General features: G+C 34.1%; 1 protein-coding gene across 3 annotated transcripts in view; it reads right to left on the reverse strand.

Annotated features, from left to right (window-relative positions):
* The window catches only part of ERGIC2 (ERGIC and golgi 2), an 85,165-nt gene that overhangs the window by 58,788 nt on the left and 7,652 nt on the right, over positions 1-18,725 (reverse strand). The window contains exons 2-4 of one of the 3 annotated variants that reach the window (XM_056797667.1): positions 10,747-10,793; positions 9,074-9,219; positions 4,729-4,837 (exon numbers count right to left, since the gene is read on the reverse strand). In XM_056797667.1, coding sequence (XP_056653645.1) covers positions 4,729-4,837; positions 9,074-9,179 — 215 coding nt within the window. In that variant the 5' untranslated portion in view covers positions 9,180-9,219; positions 10,747-10,793. Of the gene's footprint in view, positions 1-61; positions 257-4,728; positions 4,838-9,073; positions 9,220-10,746; positions 10,794-18,725 lie in introns of those variants that run through there. The other 2 variants (XM_001363607.4, XM_056797670.1) reach the window with 2 other exon arrangements.

Here is an 18,725-nt window from a genome sequence, read left to right on the forward strand (position 1 = left end):
TTCTTTTCTTTTCTTTTATTTAATTTCTTTAATTTAATAGGGGACATGGAGGTCCTCTTACCATACAGATGTGTAGAAACCTCCTGCTGGGCCAGCATTAGTTATAGGTTGTCAGTTGCTGACAGTTAGGAGAGTCGGTTGCTGACGCGGTCAGTTGCTGACAGTTAGGGATGGTAGTTGCGGGGAAGGTGGCTGCTGGGCATGCGTTGGTCGTAGGGGGTGTTGATTGCTGGTAGTGTGGGTTGGCGTTTAGTTGCTAGAATAAAAAGGCAGAAAAAGGCAAGCCTAAGCTTACTGAGAAGGCTTTTGCCTTTAGCCTTTAAAGAGCTTTTTGCCTCTGGGATCTCTAGAGAGCAGGAAGTCTGCCTCACAAGCAAGGATCTGCTGTCAGTTAGCTACTGACAGTTCAGGCTGCTATAGAAAACTGACTGAAGAAGTGAGTGAGTGGTAGCTATTATTTTAGGGAGTTAGGTAGTTAGTGAATCATTTATAGATCATGTAGGTTAGATAAGTCTGGTGTTTACCAGGCAAGAAGAAGCTGTGAATTTTTAAAACTACTCAGACTCTACTTTAGAAGATTTGATTAAGCTATTCTCCATTTTTAACAATGGAGGTACTGATCAGAAATGTATTGAGAACTTTTAAAATTGCAATTTAGAATTTTTTAAATTGTTAAAATACCCTACTCAGACAGTGCCTTAGGGGAAGATAAAGTTGAAAACTCCTGATTGAACAATGAAAAGTCCCTGACTCATATCTTATAGTAAAGCTAGAACCTTAAGCTAGGTGGTCTATTTTGTAGATCTAATACAAAAGGGTGCTAAGTACCTATAAAGGTTAAATTAGTACCTAAAAGGTCAAGCAACTTACAAAAGGCAAGCTTAACAAAAGAGGTGTGAAGTACTCAGAGGATTTTATCTAACCAGAGAAGATGAGAACAAAAGAAGATAAGAACTAAGAATGGGCAATCCTGGGAAAAAGTGTCTACTGTGATTGGTAGATGTGAAAATGTAGGGTAGGTGACATAAGAGAAAATTTCTTTAAAATGAAGGACAAAAAGGTAATTTAGGAGTGGGAGTTCGGAGTTGAAGTGAGGAGTTATTGAATTTGAGTTGAATTTAAGGAGTTGGAGTTCAGAGTTGAAGTGAGGACATTTTGAATGGAGTTCGCAATTGAATTCAGTGTGGAGTTAGACTCTGAACTCAGTTCAAGAGATTCAGTGGAGGACTGGAGCTTGCTTGGAGACTATCTTGTGGTGAGTGATAAAGACTGACTCATTCTCCCTTAGGCTGGCACTGGCGCTGGCTGGCTCTCTCTCTCTCTCTCTCTCTCTCTCTCTCTCTCTCTCTCTCTCTCTCTCTCTCTCTCTTTTTCTCCTTCCCTTAATTCCTTTATTTATATTAATTAAAATCTCCATAAATCCCAGCTGACCTGGGTATTTTCATATTTCATATTTGACCACTTATTTTAGATTTTAAGTCAAAACACTAAAAATTATCCTTTACAGTTTGACTAAAACCTTTAAAAAGTTTGGCATTTTACAATTTTTAACATTCACAAAGCTGTCCTCAGAAGATAGAGGTAGTTATTAGGAATTTTAGGTATATTTATAGGGTATAAGATTAGTAATTTCTCTTTCCTCTTTTCTAGCTTTCCCCACTATCTCTATTTTAATTCAACTAAATTGTTAATTATTAAAAACTGCTAGAAGTTTTCTTTTCTCTGGCTTAAAGGGATAATATTAATTTACAACTCTACTATATTATCATTAAAATTTAACTTAGTAAAATCTGCTCTCTTATTTTGTCAAAACTCCTATTTTAACCCTTAGAGTAGCTATAAAGCTGATAGGTAAGAAAGGTAAGAGGTTGAAATAACAAGATGAGTAAGGAAGCTATTTCAGTACTACAACAAAAAGAATAAGAAAGTGTGAACTGTCATAGATGCAATATAGATAGAAATATGCTATGGAAAAACACTACAAAACACAGGAATAAATAGAGCTTTCCTTAAAAGTATAAGAAATATCTAAAATCATAAATAAGCTATAATGGGAAGCCTTCCCAAAAAAAATCAAGCAAAGATGCCCATTATTACTACTATTTAATATTGTATAAGATTTACACTATTTAATATTGTATTAGACTACTTAATATTGTATGAGAAATACTAGATATAGCAATAAGAGAAGAAAAAGAAGGAATTAGAATAATCAAGGAGGAACAAAAACTAACACTTTGTAGATGATATGATGGTATACTGAGAGAATCAATTAAAAAACTAGTTGAAATAATTAGCTTTTTAAAAAACCTTACCTTCTGTCTTAGTATCAATTCTAAAGACAGAAGAGTGGCATGGGCTTTAATATAGCCTTTAAGATTTAAACTATTATCCAACACTCCAAGAATTATATTTTATGAAGTTTATTAATAATCACTTAAAGTAGAAGGAATAAAAAGGAAATAGAAGAAAAAAAATAAAACCACATGAGCAAGTTCTCCTTCCTCTCACCTCACCTCACCTCAACAGTGCACTATCACCAAAAGAGAGAACAAGAGGCAGGGCTCCACCAAACTTATATCCTCCCTATGTCTGCATGTAATGTGAGAAGGAACATGGGATACTGGGAATTGGGAGTTCTAGGGTACAGAAATTAATTTCACAAGGCCTAAAGTCAACTTTTTTCCTCTTCTTAAAGAAAATATTCATGACAGGTATGAGTTTTTTTAAGTAGCCTACAAACTTTTGGCCTCTGATTTCTTGATCTTAAAATCACATTTTCCAATAAAATATTAACCCCTTGTCCCCTGTGGCCATTTTCATATAGAAGTGACTAAGTATGAAGTTAATTTGGAAGATCTAATTGAATTCTTCATGTTTTTTCTCTATTCCTTCATACCAAATGAGATGCTGGTACATAAGCTACAATTATCTTCTTGAAAATCTGATACATAAGATATGACTCATCATACAAGGAAAGATAAATTTGGTGCCATAAAATGATGTTTTCTTTTGTCTTTGGATGCATAATGAAATGAATACTTCCTTTCTTTGCCCTGCAGAGAATGTGAGGTATTCTTCCATTTGGCTGAAACTTCTTATTTTTTGATTTCAGTTACAGTGACTCTACTGATAAAGATGTTCAACTCCTGAACCAAGTGATTACTGGACAAAGATACAGATTAAGTGCCAACAGTTAAACTTATATTTGTAGATGATCTAAGAATTATGTTAAGTGTCACTGCCCTATATTCCTTTTTTTTTTTTTATTATAATACCAGTCACTACAGGAAAAGACTACGTAGTTCTAAAGAAAATTTTGGATTTTTGCCATTTAATTTCTCGTTTTACTTAAAAAATACTTCTTTTTGTTGATCTGGTGATGAACTTCTCCACATATGACTAAGCTAGCTTTCCAATCTGAGGGACAGTATTACTACTAATTTATACTACAAGTCTTTCTAGTTTGGTACCTGGTATAGGTTCAACATCATACCTAATACAACAATAAAGTGTCCAAATTGAAAAAAATCCTTCTATCTAACCTAAGCTGCATCAGAATGAAAAAAAATTAATGCTATTTCTAGAGGAATACATAAACTATATTTCAAAAGGCACACTGTTTAAATATACTCTCTTGTGTAGAATACCTGAATTCTTTTAGTCCATGACAGAAAACATGTAATTATCTGAAAATACAGTTAAAAATATTTGAAAAGGTAGGTGAAAGATTAATTGAATATTACTGACATGCTATATTCAATGGCATTAGAAAAACTGAAAAAAGCAAAGTAACAGAAATCTCTACTCAAATGTGCTATAAAACTTAACAAAGGCCTGTTTTCTATATCAAAGTATTTTTATAAGGAAACAAATGGATCTGTAAAAATAAGATTCACTGAGCATTTTTGCAATTAGAACTGAGCTATAAATGAATTTTGACATATTTAAGAAATGAATTATTCTGGCTATGTGAATAATAAAACTGATTAAATGGGAGAAGGGTGGCTTTAAATAGATATATAAAAAAACTGGAGAACAAGAAATATTTATACCTTGGTAGACTACACATAGACCAGTGATGGCAAGCCGATGGCACACAAAGTGCTCTCTGTGGGTATGCACACTACCCTCCCCACCCCTCCAAGTCCATTACTAGAAAGGCAGAGGGACTTGGACAGAGCTGTTCCCTTCCCCCCTCTACTGTGCCTGACAAATTTTTACACCTCACGTGCCCCTCTGCCTAGCAGCCCAGTAGGAGCACATAGAGGATAAGGTGGGCAGAGTTGGGGTGGAGTAGAACACTTGGGCCATTCTCCTCCCCTTCTCTACATTTGCTGAGGTCATTCCTCACTGCACCCTCCTCTTCAATCTAGTAGTCCACTGGAATTGCTTTCTCCCTCCCCTACATGGGGTAAGGGAGGAACAGGGCATGCCTGGCAGTGGGGGTGGAGGGGGTACAAAACATGGTCTCAGGGGATAGCACACAGTCTCTAAAGGGTTCACCATCACAAATATAGACCAATTATATAAAGATTTAATTATGATAATATTAATCTAAAAAGACATGCAATTTGAATGAGTAGACAAGCAAAACATCAGGTGAACATTAAATAAAATTGATTCTATAACTTTCTATACAAATAGTTGAGTTACAATGCAATTTCACACAGAAAGATTAGTCAAGTATAAATATACTCTAAGAAGATTTAAAGAAGAAAATGTTACCTAGAAAAATCCTTGTCTACTTCATATTCATACTTCATCCAAGTATCTCGATATACTGAAAATTCCATTATGGTTAACAAAGCCATTGTAGTAAATGCTATTAGAGAAACTAAGAAATTAAGGGGAGAAAATCAGTTAGGTAAAAGTAACATAAAATAGAACTGTTAATTTAAAGCTTTAAATGAACATTTCTGGTTTTTAATATGTTTTTATTTTTCAGTCAGGTATGACTCATTGGTTTGCCAATGTTCTCCATTAGCCCATTTCACAGATAAAGAAATTGAGGCAAATATGATTAAGTAATTTGTCCAGGGTCACAGAGTTAAAAAGTGTCTGAGATTGGATTTGAAATTAGGTCTTCCTCACTCCAGGACCAGCATGGTACCACCCAGCTGCCCAAAAAAACCTGTTTTCCTAAAAATCCATATTATAAAACCTCAATATTAGTGAATTTAAAATGTGACTTTGTTCATAAACCACTTTCATTTTAAGGGATCTTATTAAAATAAATATAACTGTTAAAATGTTTACAGGCTATAATTTTTTTAACAGCAAAAATGTCATGAGTTATATTATTTTCAATCTTGACATCTAACTAGGTATATCTAGAATCTTTTTATTTCTTCTTTTAATTTGGAGGTACAGCAGGAGGGCAGATTTTGTTGTTGTTTTAAATAATTTGGCCTGAATTCTCCTAGGCCTCACAGAAAATTTGCATGGAGAAAAGGCACAAAGTAGACCCAAAGTATAACCACAAGGCTTTTTCCTATGCCCTATATCTGGCAGTCACTTAAAAATCTTACTCCATATGCAAAGGAAAAATAAAAAGCCTGACTAAATATACATATTATTGCCTTTCTTAGCATAGTGACAATAATAAAAATAAAACTGATTGTATGATTCATATTTACAACACTAACTTAATGGTTTTGTAATTTAAAACTTACTATGATATCATAATCAATCCTGTATTATTTATAATACAAATATTATAAATAATATAATCCTTTGCAATATGGCTTTTTCTAAAAACTATTTGAAGGAGAAAATTCAAATATTACCACTCTCATTTTACAAATGAGAAAATTGAGGCAGAGGGTTACATTTAGTATTGTGACAAGGAAATCACTTTTAAAAGACTGATATATATTAATTTAAGATCGCCAAGGAATTCAGCTATGTAATTCCTAAATGAAAACTCAAGTCAGCCGTCAACCTTTTATAGAGTTTAATTACAGACAGGAGGAAGAAAGGAATTAGAGATAGAGAGAGAGAGGGAGAGAGAAAGGGGAGAGAAGGGAATAGGGCTTAAATACCCCTTCTGTTTAGGCTGGGCCAAAGGGCCCAAGCCCTTGAGATAGCTGAGGCAAAGAAAGGCGATCAGTCCCTATTACTCACGTGACCAAAATGGAGAAACAGTCTCAGAGGCCCCCACCTTCAGCTTCCTTCAGAGCAAGCTTCCCAGAGCACCTCTCCAACCACTCAGAGCCAAAACTCTCCAACCACCCCCAGTCCTCAGACCCCTCTCTCTTTAAGGAAACCATCCAAGTTCCCTCCCCTCAGTTCTCACATCTACCAATCACTGTCCATCAATTTCCCTGTGCCAATGGTGGCTCTCGCTTAACCCAAGACCACCCAGAGGTCTGTGGCTTTGCACATGTCTGTTGGAGGTCATATTCTCAAATAATTAAATTTTGATCTATGCTGCAGCCCTTCCTAAATCCTGTTAGGACTGAGTGGGGTGGAAATTGTATTTTCCAAGACCTGGTTCTGTCATTCCAAGTATCTCTATTGTATCAATTCTAAAATCAATCATGACTCAAAGAAATTCCTGTTCTATGCTTAAGCATAGGTCAAAGCCCTTTCCATTGTTCAGCAAAAGGTTTCTGTCCTAAAGTAATCTTAAGAAGGGAGGAGAAGGAACCTCCCATGCCAATGGGGTTCACATTCCAATACACTATCAGTAAGAAATTTTCCAAGTATGAAATTTTCCAATGGTGAAATTTCCAACATTTATAAGTCTAAGAAATTTTAAGGTTTACAGTATATATGTATCCTTAGTATGATACCACAAGGTTTGAGAAATTTCACTACCATAAATAAGTTATCTCATCTTTGATTCAATTTATATACTTTATATATACTTTATATATATAATTTATATATACTTCTATACTTGAAAAGGATTACAAGTTCATATTTAATTCACTACTGAATTCATTCATTTAATATTTATCCCATTACATAACATATCCACTATTTGAGGTACTACTAGGGTAGATACAATGTCTTGGTCTTCAAAAAAATACATTATTGAGTTGGAGCAATAAATATACACCTGTATTAAGACATTCCCATATCCCACTTTTTAAAATGCTCTCAGCAATCCTTTACAGTTACTAAAATCTCATGTCTTTTAGAGATCAGCTCAAGTTCCATTATTTAGGTATGACCTGTTGGAAGCAAATTTCTCTCTCCAATGTGATCTTTTTTTTAATGTCATCTCTCAGTGACCTGGAGTAAATTCAGGTTTAGATAAGCCCTCAGAGAAAGGAAATTAAAGAACAAAGAAACTAAATAGACAGTAAATGGATTCCACAAGCACTGGCCCCTCAGTGGCCAAGGCAAATTTAGAAACTCTGATTGGTTCCTGAGATGTGATGTTTGAGAGTGAGTGGGTGGAAAAAACAGCTTATAAGGGGAGACCCAGCAGGAAGTTGAGGTTTTTGGCTTGCCCATGGAAGAGTTGAAGGGACCCTTGTTAGAGTTCAGCTAGAGGCCCAAATGGCATCTGCAGATTAGAAAGCTAAGTATCTCTCTACCTCTCTCCTACCTTTCCCTCTCTTTACTACTACTACTTCTGATTTAATAAAGTTATTAAGCTACAAAGCCTCATAATTTAAAACATTACAGACCCTTGAATGTAGCCTACCTGTGTATCAGTTTTCTCATTTATAAAATGGGAGAGGCAATATTTGAACTAAATACTGCACAGAGAAACAAAGCATAAGCACATAAAAACTTAAATACACAAAAAATATCCATAAAAATGGCACAATTGATGTCAAGGGTAGTATATGATTAAATAGCAAATAGGTAGGACCTGAGCTAATCAATAAAACTGCTGAAAAAGATTCTTGAAGGTATTTCAGACAATGGAGATTATGGCCATGTCTTGACAAAGGTGTGTATTTGACAATAAATAGATTAGCCAAGTTTACATTTGGAAACAATGAAGATAAGATATAAGCCAAACTGTAGAGAGCCTTCAACAACACTAAAGCACTGAAATAGGGGGTCATGAACTTTATTTTGTAGACAATGAAGAATCACTGAAGGTATCTAAATAGATGAATAACATGAAAGCAAAGGGTTAGGAAGATTATTACATTTTTTTTTAAAGGGAACAACCTAAAAGGAAGGAAACAGTGAAGAGTCTATTCTGATAATCCAGTCTGACCCATGTGAACGTATTTTAAATATATAATTAAAAGGAACTGACATTTCCTAGCTATTAATATGCCCAACTGCTTTTTAATTTTAAAATTCTAGATAATCCAGAGTTAATTTGAAGTCTGTTTTTATTTCTTTGCTTTTCAAATTAATGAGATATTACTGAATTTGATAAATGAATATGAATTTGAAATTTGAAAATGAATAACATTTGCAGTCACTTGATCTTAAAAATGGTGAAATAGTATTCCATATTTCTTGAGTGTCATATTATATATAGTGATTTTTTCCTTTTCTTTTTTAACACTTACCTTCCATCTTGGAATCAATACTATGTATTGGTTCCAAGGCAGAAAAGTGGTAAGGGCTAGGGAATGGGGGTTAAATAACTTGCCCAGGGTCACACAGCTCAGAAGTGTCTGAGGCCAGATTTGAACCTAGGACCTCCCATCTCTAGGCCTGGCTCTCCATCCACTGAGCAACCCAGCTGTTCCCTATAGTGATTTTCTACACAAATTGCAAAAAAAAAAAAGTTGGTGCACTGTTCTGACTTACTATGTTTTATATTTGTAGTTTAAGACACTTGATTTTTAAATGGTAGCTAGTAGAGCCAATGTAAATCTCAAACACCTGAGTTTGTTAAAAAACAACAACAACAACAAATCCAATACCTACTCTATAACGTCTCACATAAAAAGTGTTACTATAAAAACCTATTCTCTTTCTACAGTTTCAGATTAATGTCAAGGATCCTGTGGTCAAACAAAACACACTTAATGAGTTTATCTTTCATAATGTTGCATTTCTCTACTATTTATTATAACTATTAAAGCTTTACAAGACTTTTATTAATAGACTATACATTTATACCACAAGAGAAGGTAGAACCTACCTGTGCCCCCACTTGCTGAAGTCTCTACGTAGCTTACAGGAACCTTTGGAAAGGCATCCAACTCTTTCACCAAGTTCAAGGTTTTCTTTCGACTCAGTCGCCTCATCTTCAGCACAATCTTCCACTTCTTCCTTCATATAGCCACTCTATATGTACACAACACATATGCACACAAAATTAGTGAGAATTCTGAATAGTTTTAAAATCCAAACAAATGTTGAAAGTATATTATGTGAAAGCACTATGCTAGGCAAAGGTAGTATTTAAAAGTCCTTGCTCAAATAAGATTGTATTTAGAGCTAGCAGAAACTTTAGAAACTTTATTCTACCTTATTTTAGAAATGGCTCAGACAGGTAAGGAAGACAAATCTGAACCAAAAATATATACTCTTTCCATTATGCTACACAACTTCTGGTGCTATACTCCATTAGAAATCAACAAAAACTGTGGAATCTTACTTCTTAATTACAGGCTGAGGCAATATCTGACATTAAAACCAGAGGAATAAAAACTCAAATTTTTTTAATGTAAGACTGAAAAGTAAGTCTTTAGATAATTTAATGTGTGCTAAAATACAAGAGTAACAGAATTATTAAGTTATAATTTCTACTTTCATAGTGTTACCTAAAATATTTAAGTACAATTTTATTAAAAGGTAACAACTGGTCATCTTCTATTTTTAATTCATTTTCCTGCCAATAATCTTACTACTGCATATCACAGAATAAATATTAACAATTGTAAGAGCATATGAGCGCTCTCTCTCTCATATTTAAGACATTTAATGTATCTATAATAGAACCATGACCTTTTACATTTACAAAAATCTGCAATTCAACCCAACTCAAGATTTATTCAGCATCTGCTAACTATGGGATAATAAGTACTATAGGAAACAAAAATTTAGAGATGACACAATATTTTTCATTCAGACTTCATTGGGAATCATGACACAACAGAGTAAAATGATTCTTTAATAATTACAAAAGAGAAAGGCACAAGCAAACTGCTTCAAAAAGTTGGTAGGAAAGGAGTAAAGAAGTAAACAATAGCATCTAAAATAATAAAGAAAAAGCTAACCAAATTGCCATAAAATATACATACAATACTTCATTGTAAGAGCTTCTGTTTTTATAGGCAGCTGGATGGCACAGTGGATAGGGTGGACCAGCAGTCAGAAAAACCCGAGTTCAAATCTCCCAGGGATGTTATAAAAATCAATAAGATAATAACTGCAAAGGTCTTAGCTATTTAACTAGAGAGAGGAGGCAGGAGGATAGGCTGGAAGAGACAGGTAAAGTAGCCTAAGACACTTACTAGCTGTGTGACCTTGAAACAAGTCACCTAACTTCTATTTGTCTCAGGTTTTTCCTTTGTAAAACAGACATAATTAATGGCAACTACTTCCCAGGAAGCTGTGAGGTTCAAATGAGATACATGTAAGCACAGTAGTCTAATACAAAGCAAGCACTATATAAATATTAAGGCACAGGAAAAATAATTTAATTCTAAAAAGAAGCCATAGGAAATACATTCTTTTACAGATCAAAATGCAATAAAAACAGTAATACAGGAACCACAAGCAAAAAGATACAGATCTAAATGAAAACCAGTGAATGTTAAAGGAAAAAATTATAGAAACAACAATTCTCTAGAAAACAATTAAACATACCAAAGTTTGGGGGTGCAGCTAAAGTCCTCAGAAGAAAAATTTTATCTCTAAAACAGATTTTTTTAAAAAAGAAAAAAATTAATCAATCGAGCATGAAAATTTTTAAATCAACAAATCAAGAAATTAAAAAACAATCAAAATGTTTAAAAAAAGAGGAAATGGGAAACAAAAACGACCCCAAACTCCCCTAAAATTATAAACAAAATTGAGCTCACTTCTTTAAAAAATCTAATTTTTCAAAAGAAAAATGAAATCAAATGAAAAGGAATACCATTTCCCAAAAAAATGAATTCTTTTTAAAATAACCAAAACAACTAACAAAATAGAGAATTTAAAGGAAAGTAGAAGCTAATCCAAAAAATACAAAATATCCAACTGAAAAACACAATAGAATCCCAGCTTTTGGGACAAAAATTCACTATTTGATAAAAACTGCGGGGAAAATAGGAAGACAGTATGGGAGAGATTAGGTTTGGATCAACATCTCACAGTCTACACCAAGATAAACTCAGAATGGGTGAATGACCTGAATATAAAGAAAGAAACTATAAGCAAATTAGGTGAACACAGAATAGTATACATGTCAGATCTTTGAGAAAGGAAAGATTTTAAAACCAAGCAAGAGCTAGAAAAAAAAATCACAAAATGTAAAATCAATAATTTTAATTACATCAAATTAAAAAGTTTTTGTACAAACAAAACAATGCATCCAAAATTAGAAGGAAAGCAACAAATTATAAACATGACAGCAAAGGAAAGTAATGAATGCTAAAGGGAATGTGGCAAAGTTGGAACATTAATTCATTGCTGATGGAGTTGTAAATTGATCCAACCATTCTGGTGGGCAATTTGGAACTATGCCCAAAGGGTTTGCTAAAAGACTGTCTGCCCTTTGATCCAGCCATAGCATTGCTGGGTTTGTATCCCAAAAAGATAATAAGGAAAAAGACATGTGCAAGAATATTCATAGCTGCGCTCTTTGTGGTGACAAAAAATTGGAAAATATGGGGATGCCCTTCAATTGGAGAATGGCTGAACAAATTGTGGTATACTCTGGTGATGGAATACTATTGTGCTCAAAGGAATAATAAAGTGGAGGAATTCCACGGGGACTGGAACAACCTCCAGGAATTGATGCAGAGTGAGAGGAGCAGAACCAGGAGAACATTGTACACAGAGACTGATACACTGTGGTACAATCGAATGTCACGGACTTCTCCATTAGTGGCAATACAGTGATCCTGAACAACTTGGAGGAATCTAGGAAAAAAACCACTAGCCACCTCCAGAGGAAAAACTGTGGGAGTAGAAACACAAAAGAAAAACAACTGCTTGAATACATGGGTCAAGGGGAAATGGCCAGGGATATAGGCTCTAAATGAGCATCCTAGTGCAAAACATCAACAACATGGAAATAGGTTCTGATCAAGGACACAAGTAATACCCAATGAAATTGTGTCTGCTGTGGGAAGGGTGGGTGGAGGGGAGGGAGAGAAATAATGTGATTATTGTAACCAAGGAATAATGTTCTAAATTGACTAAATAAATTAATTCAAGTAAAAATAAAATAAAATAAAAATAAAAACACAGTAGAGAAATGAAACCTAATCTCAGAAAGGAAAACTGTCAAACTATAAATCAAAAGGGGTAGAGGTCTCTAGATTTAGTCATATTTACATGTGAATTCTAACAAACACAAACAAAAACACCACACAAATTATTCTCAATAATTGAGAAGGCATGCCTCAAAACTTTTTTTTAAACCCTTACCTTCTGTCTTAGAATCAATACTGTGTATTGGTTCTAAAGCAGAAGAGCAGTAAGGGTTAGGCGATGGTGGTTAAGTGACAGCCAGGAAGGCCATATCTGAACCCAGAACCTCCTATCTCTGGTCTCAATCCACTGAGCCACTTAGCTCAAAACTCTTTCAAGGCAAATACAACAGTCCTCATTCCCAAAGAAAAGCAAAAATAACTTTTAAAGGAACATGAAGAAAAGAGAATTAACTTTGATGCAAAAAAAGTAAATAAATTTATATCAAAAGAACCATGGTAAACATATCCAAAAAAGGAACTCCTTTTGATCAAGCTAATTTTATGTCAGTGGTACAAAGATGAATCAATACTGAGAAAATAGCCTAATCAAATAAAAATTAACCTAATTTTATCAATATAGAAAAAATCTTTCACAAAATATAGCAATCATTTATACAGACTTAAGAAGTATAAACATAGTAATCCCTTACTATTAAAAATCTATATGGTAGCTTGGTGGCTCAGGGGATAGAGCCAGGTCAAGGGATGAGAGGTCCTGAATTTGAATCTTCCATCAAATATCTATCTCCTAGCTATATGACCCTGGGTAAGCCATTTTAACCGCAATCACCTAGTCTTTACCATTCTTCTACCCTGGAACCAATAGTATTCATTCTAAGACAGAAGGTAAGAGTTTTAGGGAAGAAAATAAGTATATCTAAAGCAAAAACACAGCATTTGAAAATAAATATGAAAAGATGGACCAATAAAACACAGAAGTGAGAAAATGATTTTTGTTTCCAATGAATAATGTTTGAAAATGACCAAATAAAATAATGTTAAAAAAAAAACACAGAAATAATGTGAGAACATTCATTATTTAACAGTTCTATAAAAAGGTAGCTATAGCACTAAGACAATAAGAGAAAGAAATCAAAGATAAACAGCAGAAAAGAGACAAAATTATAGCAGCAACTTTTGTGATAGCAAATTAGAAACATGGGTAGTTCATCAACTAGGGAATGACTGAACAAACTATGGTATACAAATGCAATGGATTATTATTGTACATAGTAAGAAATGACAAATTTAAAGAATGGTGAAAAATGTGGTCAGATTTAAATAAAATGATGCAGAATAATTTTTAAGAAGCAGAATAAACATAAGGGCTAAAAGAAGGTAGATGAAGCTCAATAGATAAAAGATGAATTTTGAGTAACTGAAAATTCAATAATGGTCCCACAGAGCAAACACTAACATCTATCTCCCTGCTCCAGACAGACATGAGAGATTATTACAAAAGCAGAATGTGGTATATATTTGTCAGGCAAGTTCACTGAATAACCTGATTTTGTTTAACCACTTTTCACTGCTATAAAGGAATTTTCAATTCTGGAGAAGTATGAGAACAGAAAGGAGTTTATCCAAAAATGTTTTTGAAAAAATAAAAGATATGAATAAAACTTTTTTAATACTCCTGCTTATAGATATTGACATGGTTTATTTATTCAGTCATTTTTCAATCATTTCTTACTCTTTCTGACTACATTTGGAGTTTGCTTGGCAAAAATACTGGAATGATTTGCCAATGCCTTCTCCAGCTCATTTTACTGTTAAGCAAACTAAGGTAAACAGCCTAACCTAAGATCACACTAAGTGCCTGAGACAGTATTTGAACTCAGGAAGATGAGCCTTTCTGATTCTAGGCCCACCACTCTATCCACTGTGTCAGCTAGCTGCCCCCCTCCCCTCATTGTTTACTTAGAAATCCCAAGAAAAAAATCAGTGATAAAATTAATCAAGAAAATTAACATATTGAATAAGTTAAAAGGATATAAAATAAAGTCACAAAATTGTCAGTTTCTTATTAACATACCAACATTTTATCTTTTAATGCCATAAATACAATTTTTTTAAAGTTAAAATAAGCAAAAAATTAAAGTTTTCAAAAAGAATAGGAAAGCCAGCTGACGACAAAGGCTAGAAATGTAGATATCTTAAAAAGTTTAGTAACTCATAAATGCATAAAATGTATGTGCTGTTATGTTATTTTTAGTCTTGTTAGACACGCAATGTTTGATATTATTCTCAAATTTTTCATTTTAAAAATTTTCACATTTTAAAATTTCTTTTTCATACAATATTTTCATATAACATGCAAATACTTAACCCAAATTTTACAATAAGGTCCTGTAAACTCCATCCCCATAAAAGAAAAAGAAAAAATTTCAAACTTCTCTGGTACAGAGGGCCAAAAAATGTTATATATATTTTCAAAATTGCAGGGGATGTTGTGCTATATCCCTAATTCCTGTGATATTGAAGGAACATCTGAAATTAGAAAGTAGGACTAGAGGGGTAGAACTTAGGGACTTTAATAAACTATGTTATTTTTTTCTTTTAATCCTTACCTTCCACCTCAGAATCAATACTTGGTATTGGTTCCAAGGTGGGGGTTAAGTGACTTGTCCAGGGTCACACAGCTAGGAAGTGTCTAAGGCCATATTTGAACCTAGTACCTCCTGTCTCTAGGCCTGGATCTCAATCCACTGATCGAGCCACCCAGCTGTCCCCAATAAACTATGTTATAGAGTTATAAATCCTCAAAATGACTTATTAAAAATTCAGAAAATAGATCAGTGGATGAAACAGAAGATAAACAAGAAACAAACAAAAATCGTAGTCTACTGTGTAAATTATCTTCATATACTCGAGTAATCCTATCATGCAAAAGATGAACATATGTAATACTGACACTATTTACCTGAGAACCAAGAGTAACTTAATAAACTGTCAGTTTCTGGGACCTGGAGTGACTTAGAGAGGCAGATATTCCTTGAGAGAGTGAGTACAAATAAATCACAATGACATAACCATGGAAACCTGGGATGAGATACTTAGTTAACTTTTAGTCAGTCTCCTATTCTGCTGAGCTCTGTTAACCTTTGGTCTTAACTTCTAGACCAGACTTAGCCCTAAGACTCAGTGAGTAATAACTGTAAAATATTCAATTCTTATCTTGCTATCTTATGCCAAGTAAATGTACCAAGGATTCTTCTGTCACCCCTATTCCTGGAAACTCTCTGCCCATAACACCTCAGATCCCTCCCTGGATCAGCCCTTTCCAACTTATTCTCTCACCTCCTTTCTCTAGAAAATTATTTAAACTGCTCTTTGTGGCTTTTGAACAGAGCTTCCTGGCAATAGGCTGATTAGGCCCACATTCACATGTATACCCTTGCTTACTAAAAATTATCTTTATATTAAAGGCATTATATCAATTATCTTCTCCTAGGAAAGTGGGATAGGGTACTAGGTACCAGGAGGTCTCTGTGTACCCCAAGATGTTTGTTCCTCCTTGGGAGAGAGACCCAAGTTCCATAGAGGTCATGCCTTAGTTTACACCACACAAACTTCCAGAGAAAGGATTCCCTATTCCTGAACTTTTGGGAAAAATTGAAAAGCAGTCATAAAAATAAAAATTAAATAAAAAAAAAGTTCAGATCATTGTCTTAAACCACATACTGCATTGCAGCAGTAAGTTCCCAATGGAAAAGTGACCTAAGCATAAAAGTTCATGGCAAAATAAATAAAACAGAGAATAGACAAAAGATTGACAACTATGACCACCAAGAAAATTCTGAAGAAAGGACAGGTGTCATGACAAAAAAATAAAGTAATTCAGCAGAAATTAGACAAACCAATATCTTAAAGTACCTTCTAAGATCAATTCAAAAGGGGAATGAAATATGAATATTAAAGATCATAACATTAAAAAATTAGGAGAGAAGTGGATGTTATATCTTTGTGACATCCCTGGGTAGGAATTCTTAACCAACCAAATTAAAAGATCATCTGATGACAAAGTTGCAGAGCTTTTTGTTACACAAATAAAGAGCAATCTACCTTAAGATTTTTTTAAAAGTCAGAAATAGAGAAAAATCTTTATATTGCATATCTCTAACAAGGGTTTGGAATCTAAGATAGTGAGACCAGATATATAGATGGTCCACGGTAAAGTCTTTAAGCTTTAAGAGCCTAAAACTGCACAAGGACTTCTAAGATAATCACCAACAAACAATCAAATCAATTAATCAACAAGCATTTATCCCCATTCACACTATGTTCCAATGAGGAAGTTATATGTGCTAGAAAGATAAGCACATATAGCATAAATATAAAGTTGTTAAATACAAATCTATACAAAGCACTTAAGTACAAGGAATTTAGAAGACAGAGTTCTGGCAATCTAAGGAAACAGGAATATTAATTAAGACTTCATACAGATTAGCTGCTTCAGTTGCATATTAAAGGAAGAGAGGAACTCTTGAATGGATGGAAATAAGAATTTCTACATTGCTGGGATGTAGAAAAGGAAGGGCAAAGGCAGAGAAATAAAAGGAGATGTAGTGTTATGTATTGGTAAAAGAGGGAATGCCAGTTTAGCTGGATTGAAAACTATAGAATGGATAGTAATATCTGCTGAGGATAGGACAGTCATGAATGACTGAGGTCCAGCTTTTGAAAGCTGGTAAAGACCCCTTCTAAGAATGTTTTAAATTTATAAAATAAAATAAAGAGAATTACAAAGTAAACCAATTATACTAAAATAATTATCAAAACATTAAAAAAAAATTCTTAAGACTCTGGATAGAATCCTGGGAAATATCCACAATTAAGGGGATGATATTGATGATTAAGTAACTACTACATGTATTAGCATTGTACTAAGCATTGAAGAAACAAAAAATTACAAGATAGCGTCTGCTCTCAAAGAGAAGAAAAATGCAGCAGATAGGTGAGGTGGAGAAGGATTAAAAAAGCTTACTGGATTTTTGGAAAGAGATCACCTCTAACTTTAAAGAGAACAGCTGAAATAGTACAAAGGGATGAAGAGCATGTGAGAAGCAGAGGCATTAAGAATAGAAAGAGTTTGGCTGAAGAAAGGGAAGAGATACAGGAAAAAGAGTCAAGGAATATAAAACAAAGGTTTCTCAAAAGAAAAAAACACATTGTGAAACACTTGAGAGTAGCCCATTCCATTTTTTAACAGCTTTAATTTTAAGAATTTTGTTCATGTTATATATACTGAAGTTTTCCTCCCTACTTTTCTTCACTGATCAGTTTGCTCTTCTGGGACAGCACAGGACAATATAAAGAAAACTAGTTTTAGAATCAGAGAACCTAGGTTCAAATCCAGTCTTTGAACTTTATTACTCATTTAACGATGGGTGCATCACAAACTTCCCTGGCCTCAGTTTCCTCATTTTTAAAATGAAAGGATTAAAAGACATGAACTCTAAAGTTCCTTCCAACTCTAAACCTATGATCTTAGGATCAGAGAATGTCTAGTTCCTCTTAAACATGTTAAAAACGTATGAAAAGAGCTATACTTTATTTCAACATTCACCAAAAATCCTGAAATCTTTTCCAGGCTTAAGTTTGCTGCATTTTAATTTAATGCTGTTTTACAGCACCAAGGCACAATGCAATTCAACACTTATTAAAACACTGTGTGCTCAGCACTAAGAAAAATTTGTTTTAAATTAAAACACAGTCCCTATTGATTAAATTAGAATCCAATAAAATAAATTTTAAAAATCAATAAAAGAATAAAGACATGACATTTTGTCAAACTAAAAACAAAGACAGAATGCACAGGTATTCCTGGCTTTCTGAAATAGAGGTATTTCTTGCTATGTCATGGTTCACTTATAGTGGCTTCACTGCATCATAGGTTTAAAAAAAATGTATAATATATATAAATAAAATTCTTTATCCCGGAATTTTCGCTGTATCGTGGGCTTTTTTTTTTTTGTAAGAAACCACTAGTTTATTAAATGAAAAATCCAACAGCACTCCTCCGCTACCCAAGGCCCAACCAAAAGAGCAGCTGAGTCTAGGCAAGGTACTTTGGACAGCAGGACTGAGTAAAAGGACCATGGGGCACAGGAGGGCTAAGGGAGAATATCTTTCTGTCCAAACCTCTGGCATAGGGACTAGCTCAGGGACAGGAAGGGGGTCTCAATGGACAGTACACTGTCTGGAGGAGGCCTGTAGCCCTAGCACCTGGAATTTCATCTCCACCATCTTCAGAATGGGAGAGGGTGAAGATAGGGCTCAAATGTGCCTTTGCCATGAGGAGGAATGAGGCCTGTGGAGACACAGCCAGGTTGCGGCAAGAAAAAAAGAGTGAAGGGATCCTAGCAGGGGCTCATCTGTGCT

The sequence above is a fragment of the Monodelphis domestica genome, chromosome 5 (assembly GCF_027887165.1).
Source record: "Monodelphis domestica isolate mMonDom1 chromosome 5, mMonDom1.pri, whole genome shotgun sequence".
NCBI lineage: Eukaryota > Metazoa > Chordata > Mammalia > Didelphimorphia > Didelphidae > Monodelphis > Monodelphis domestica.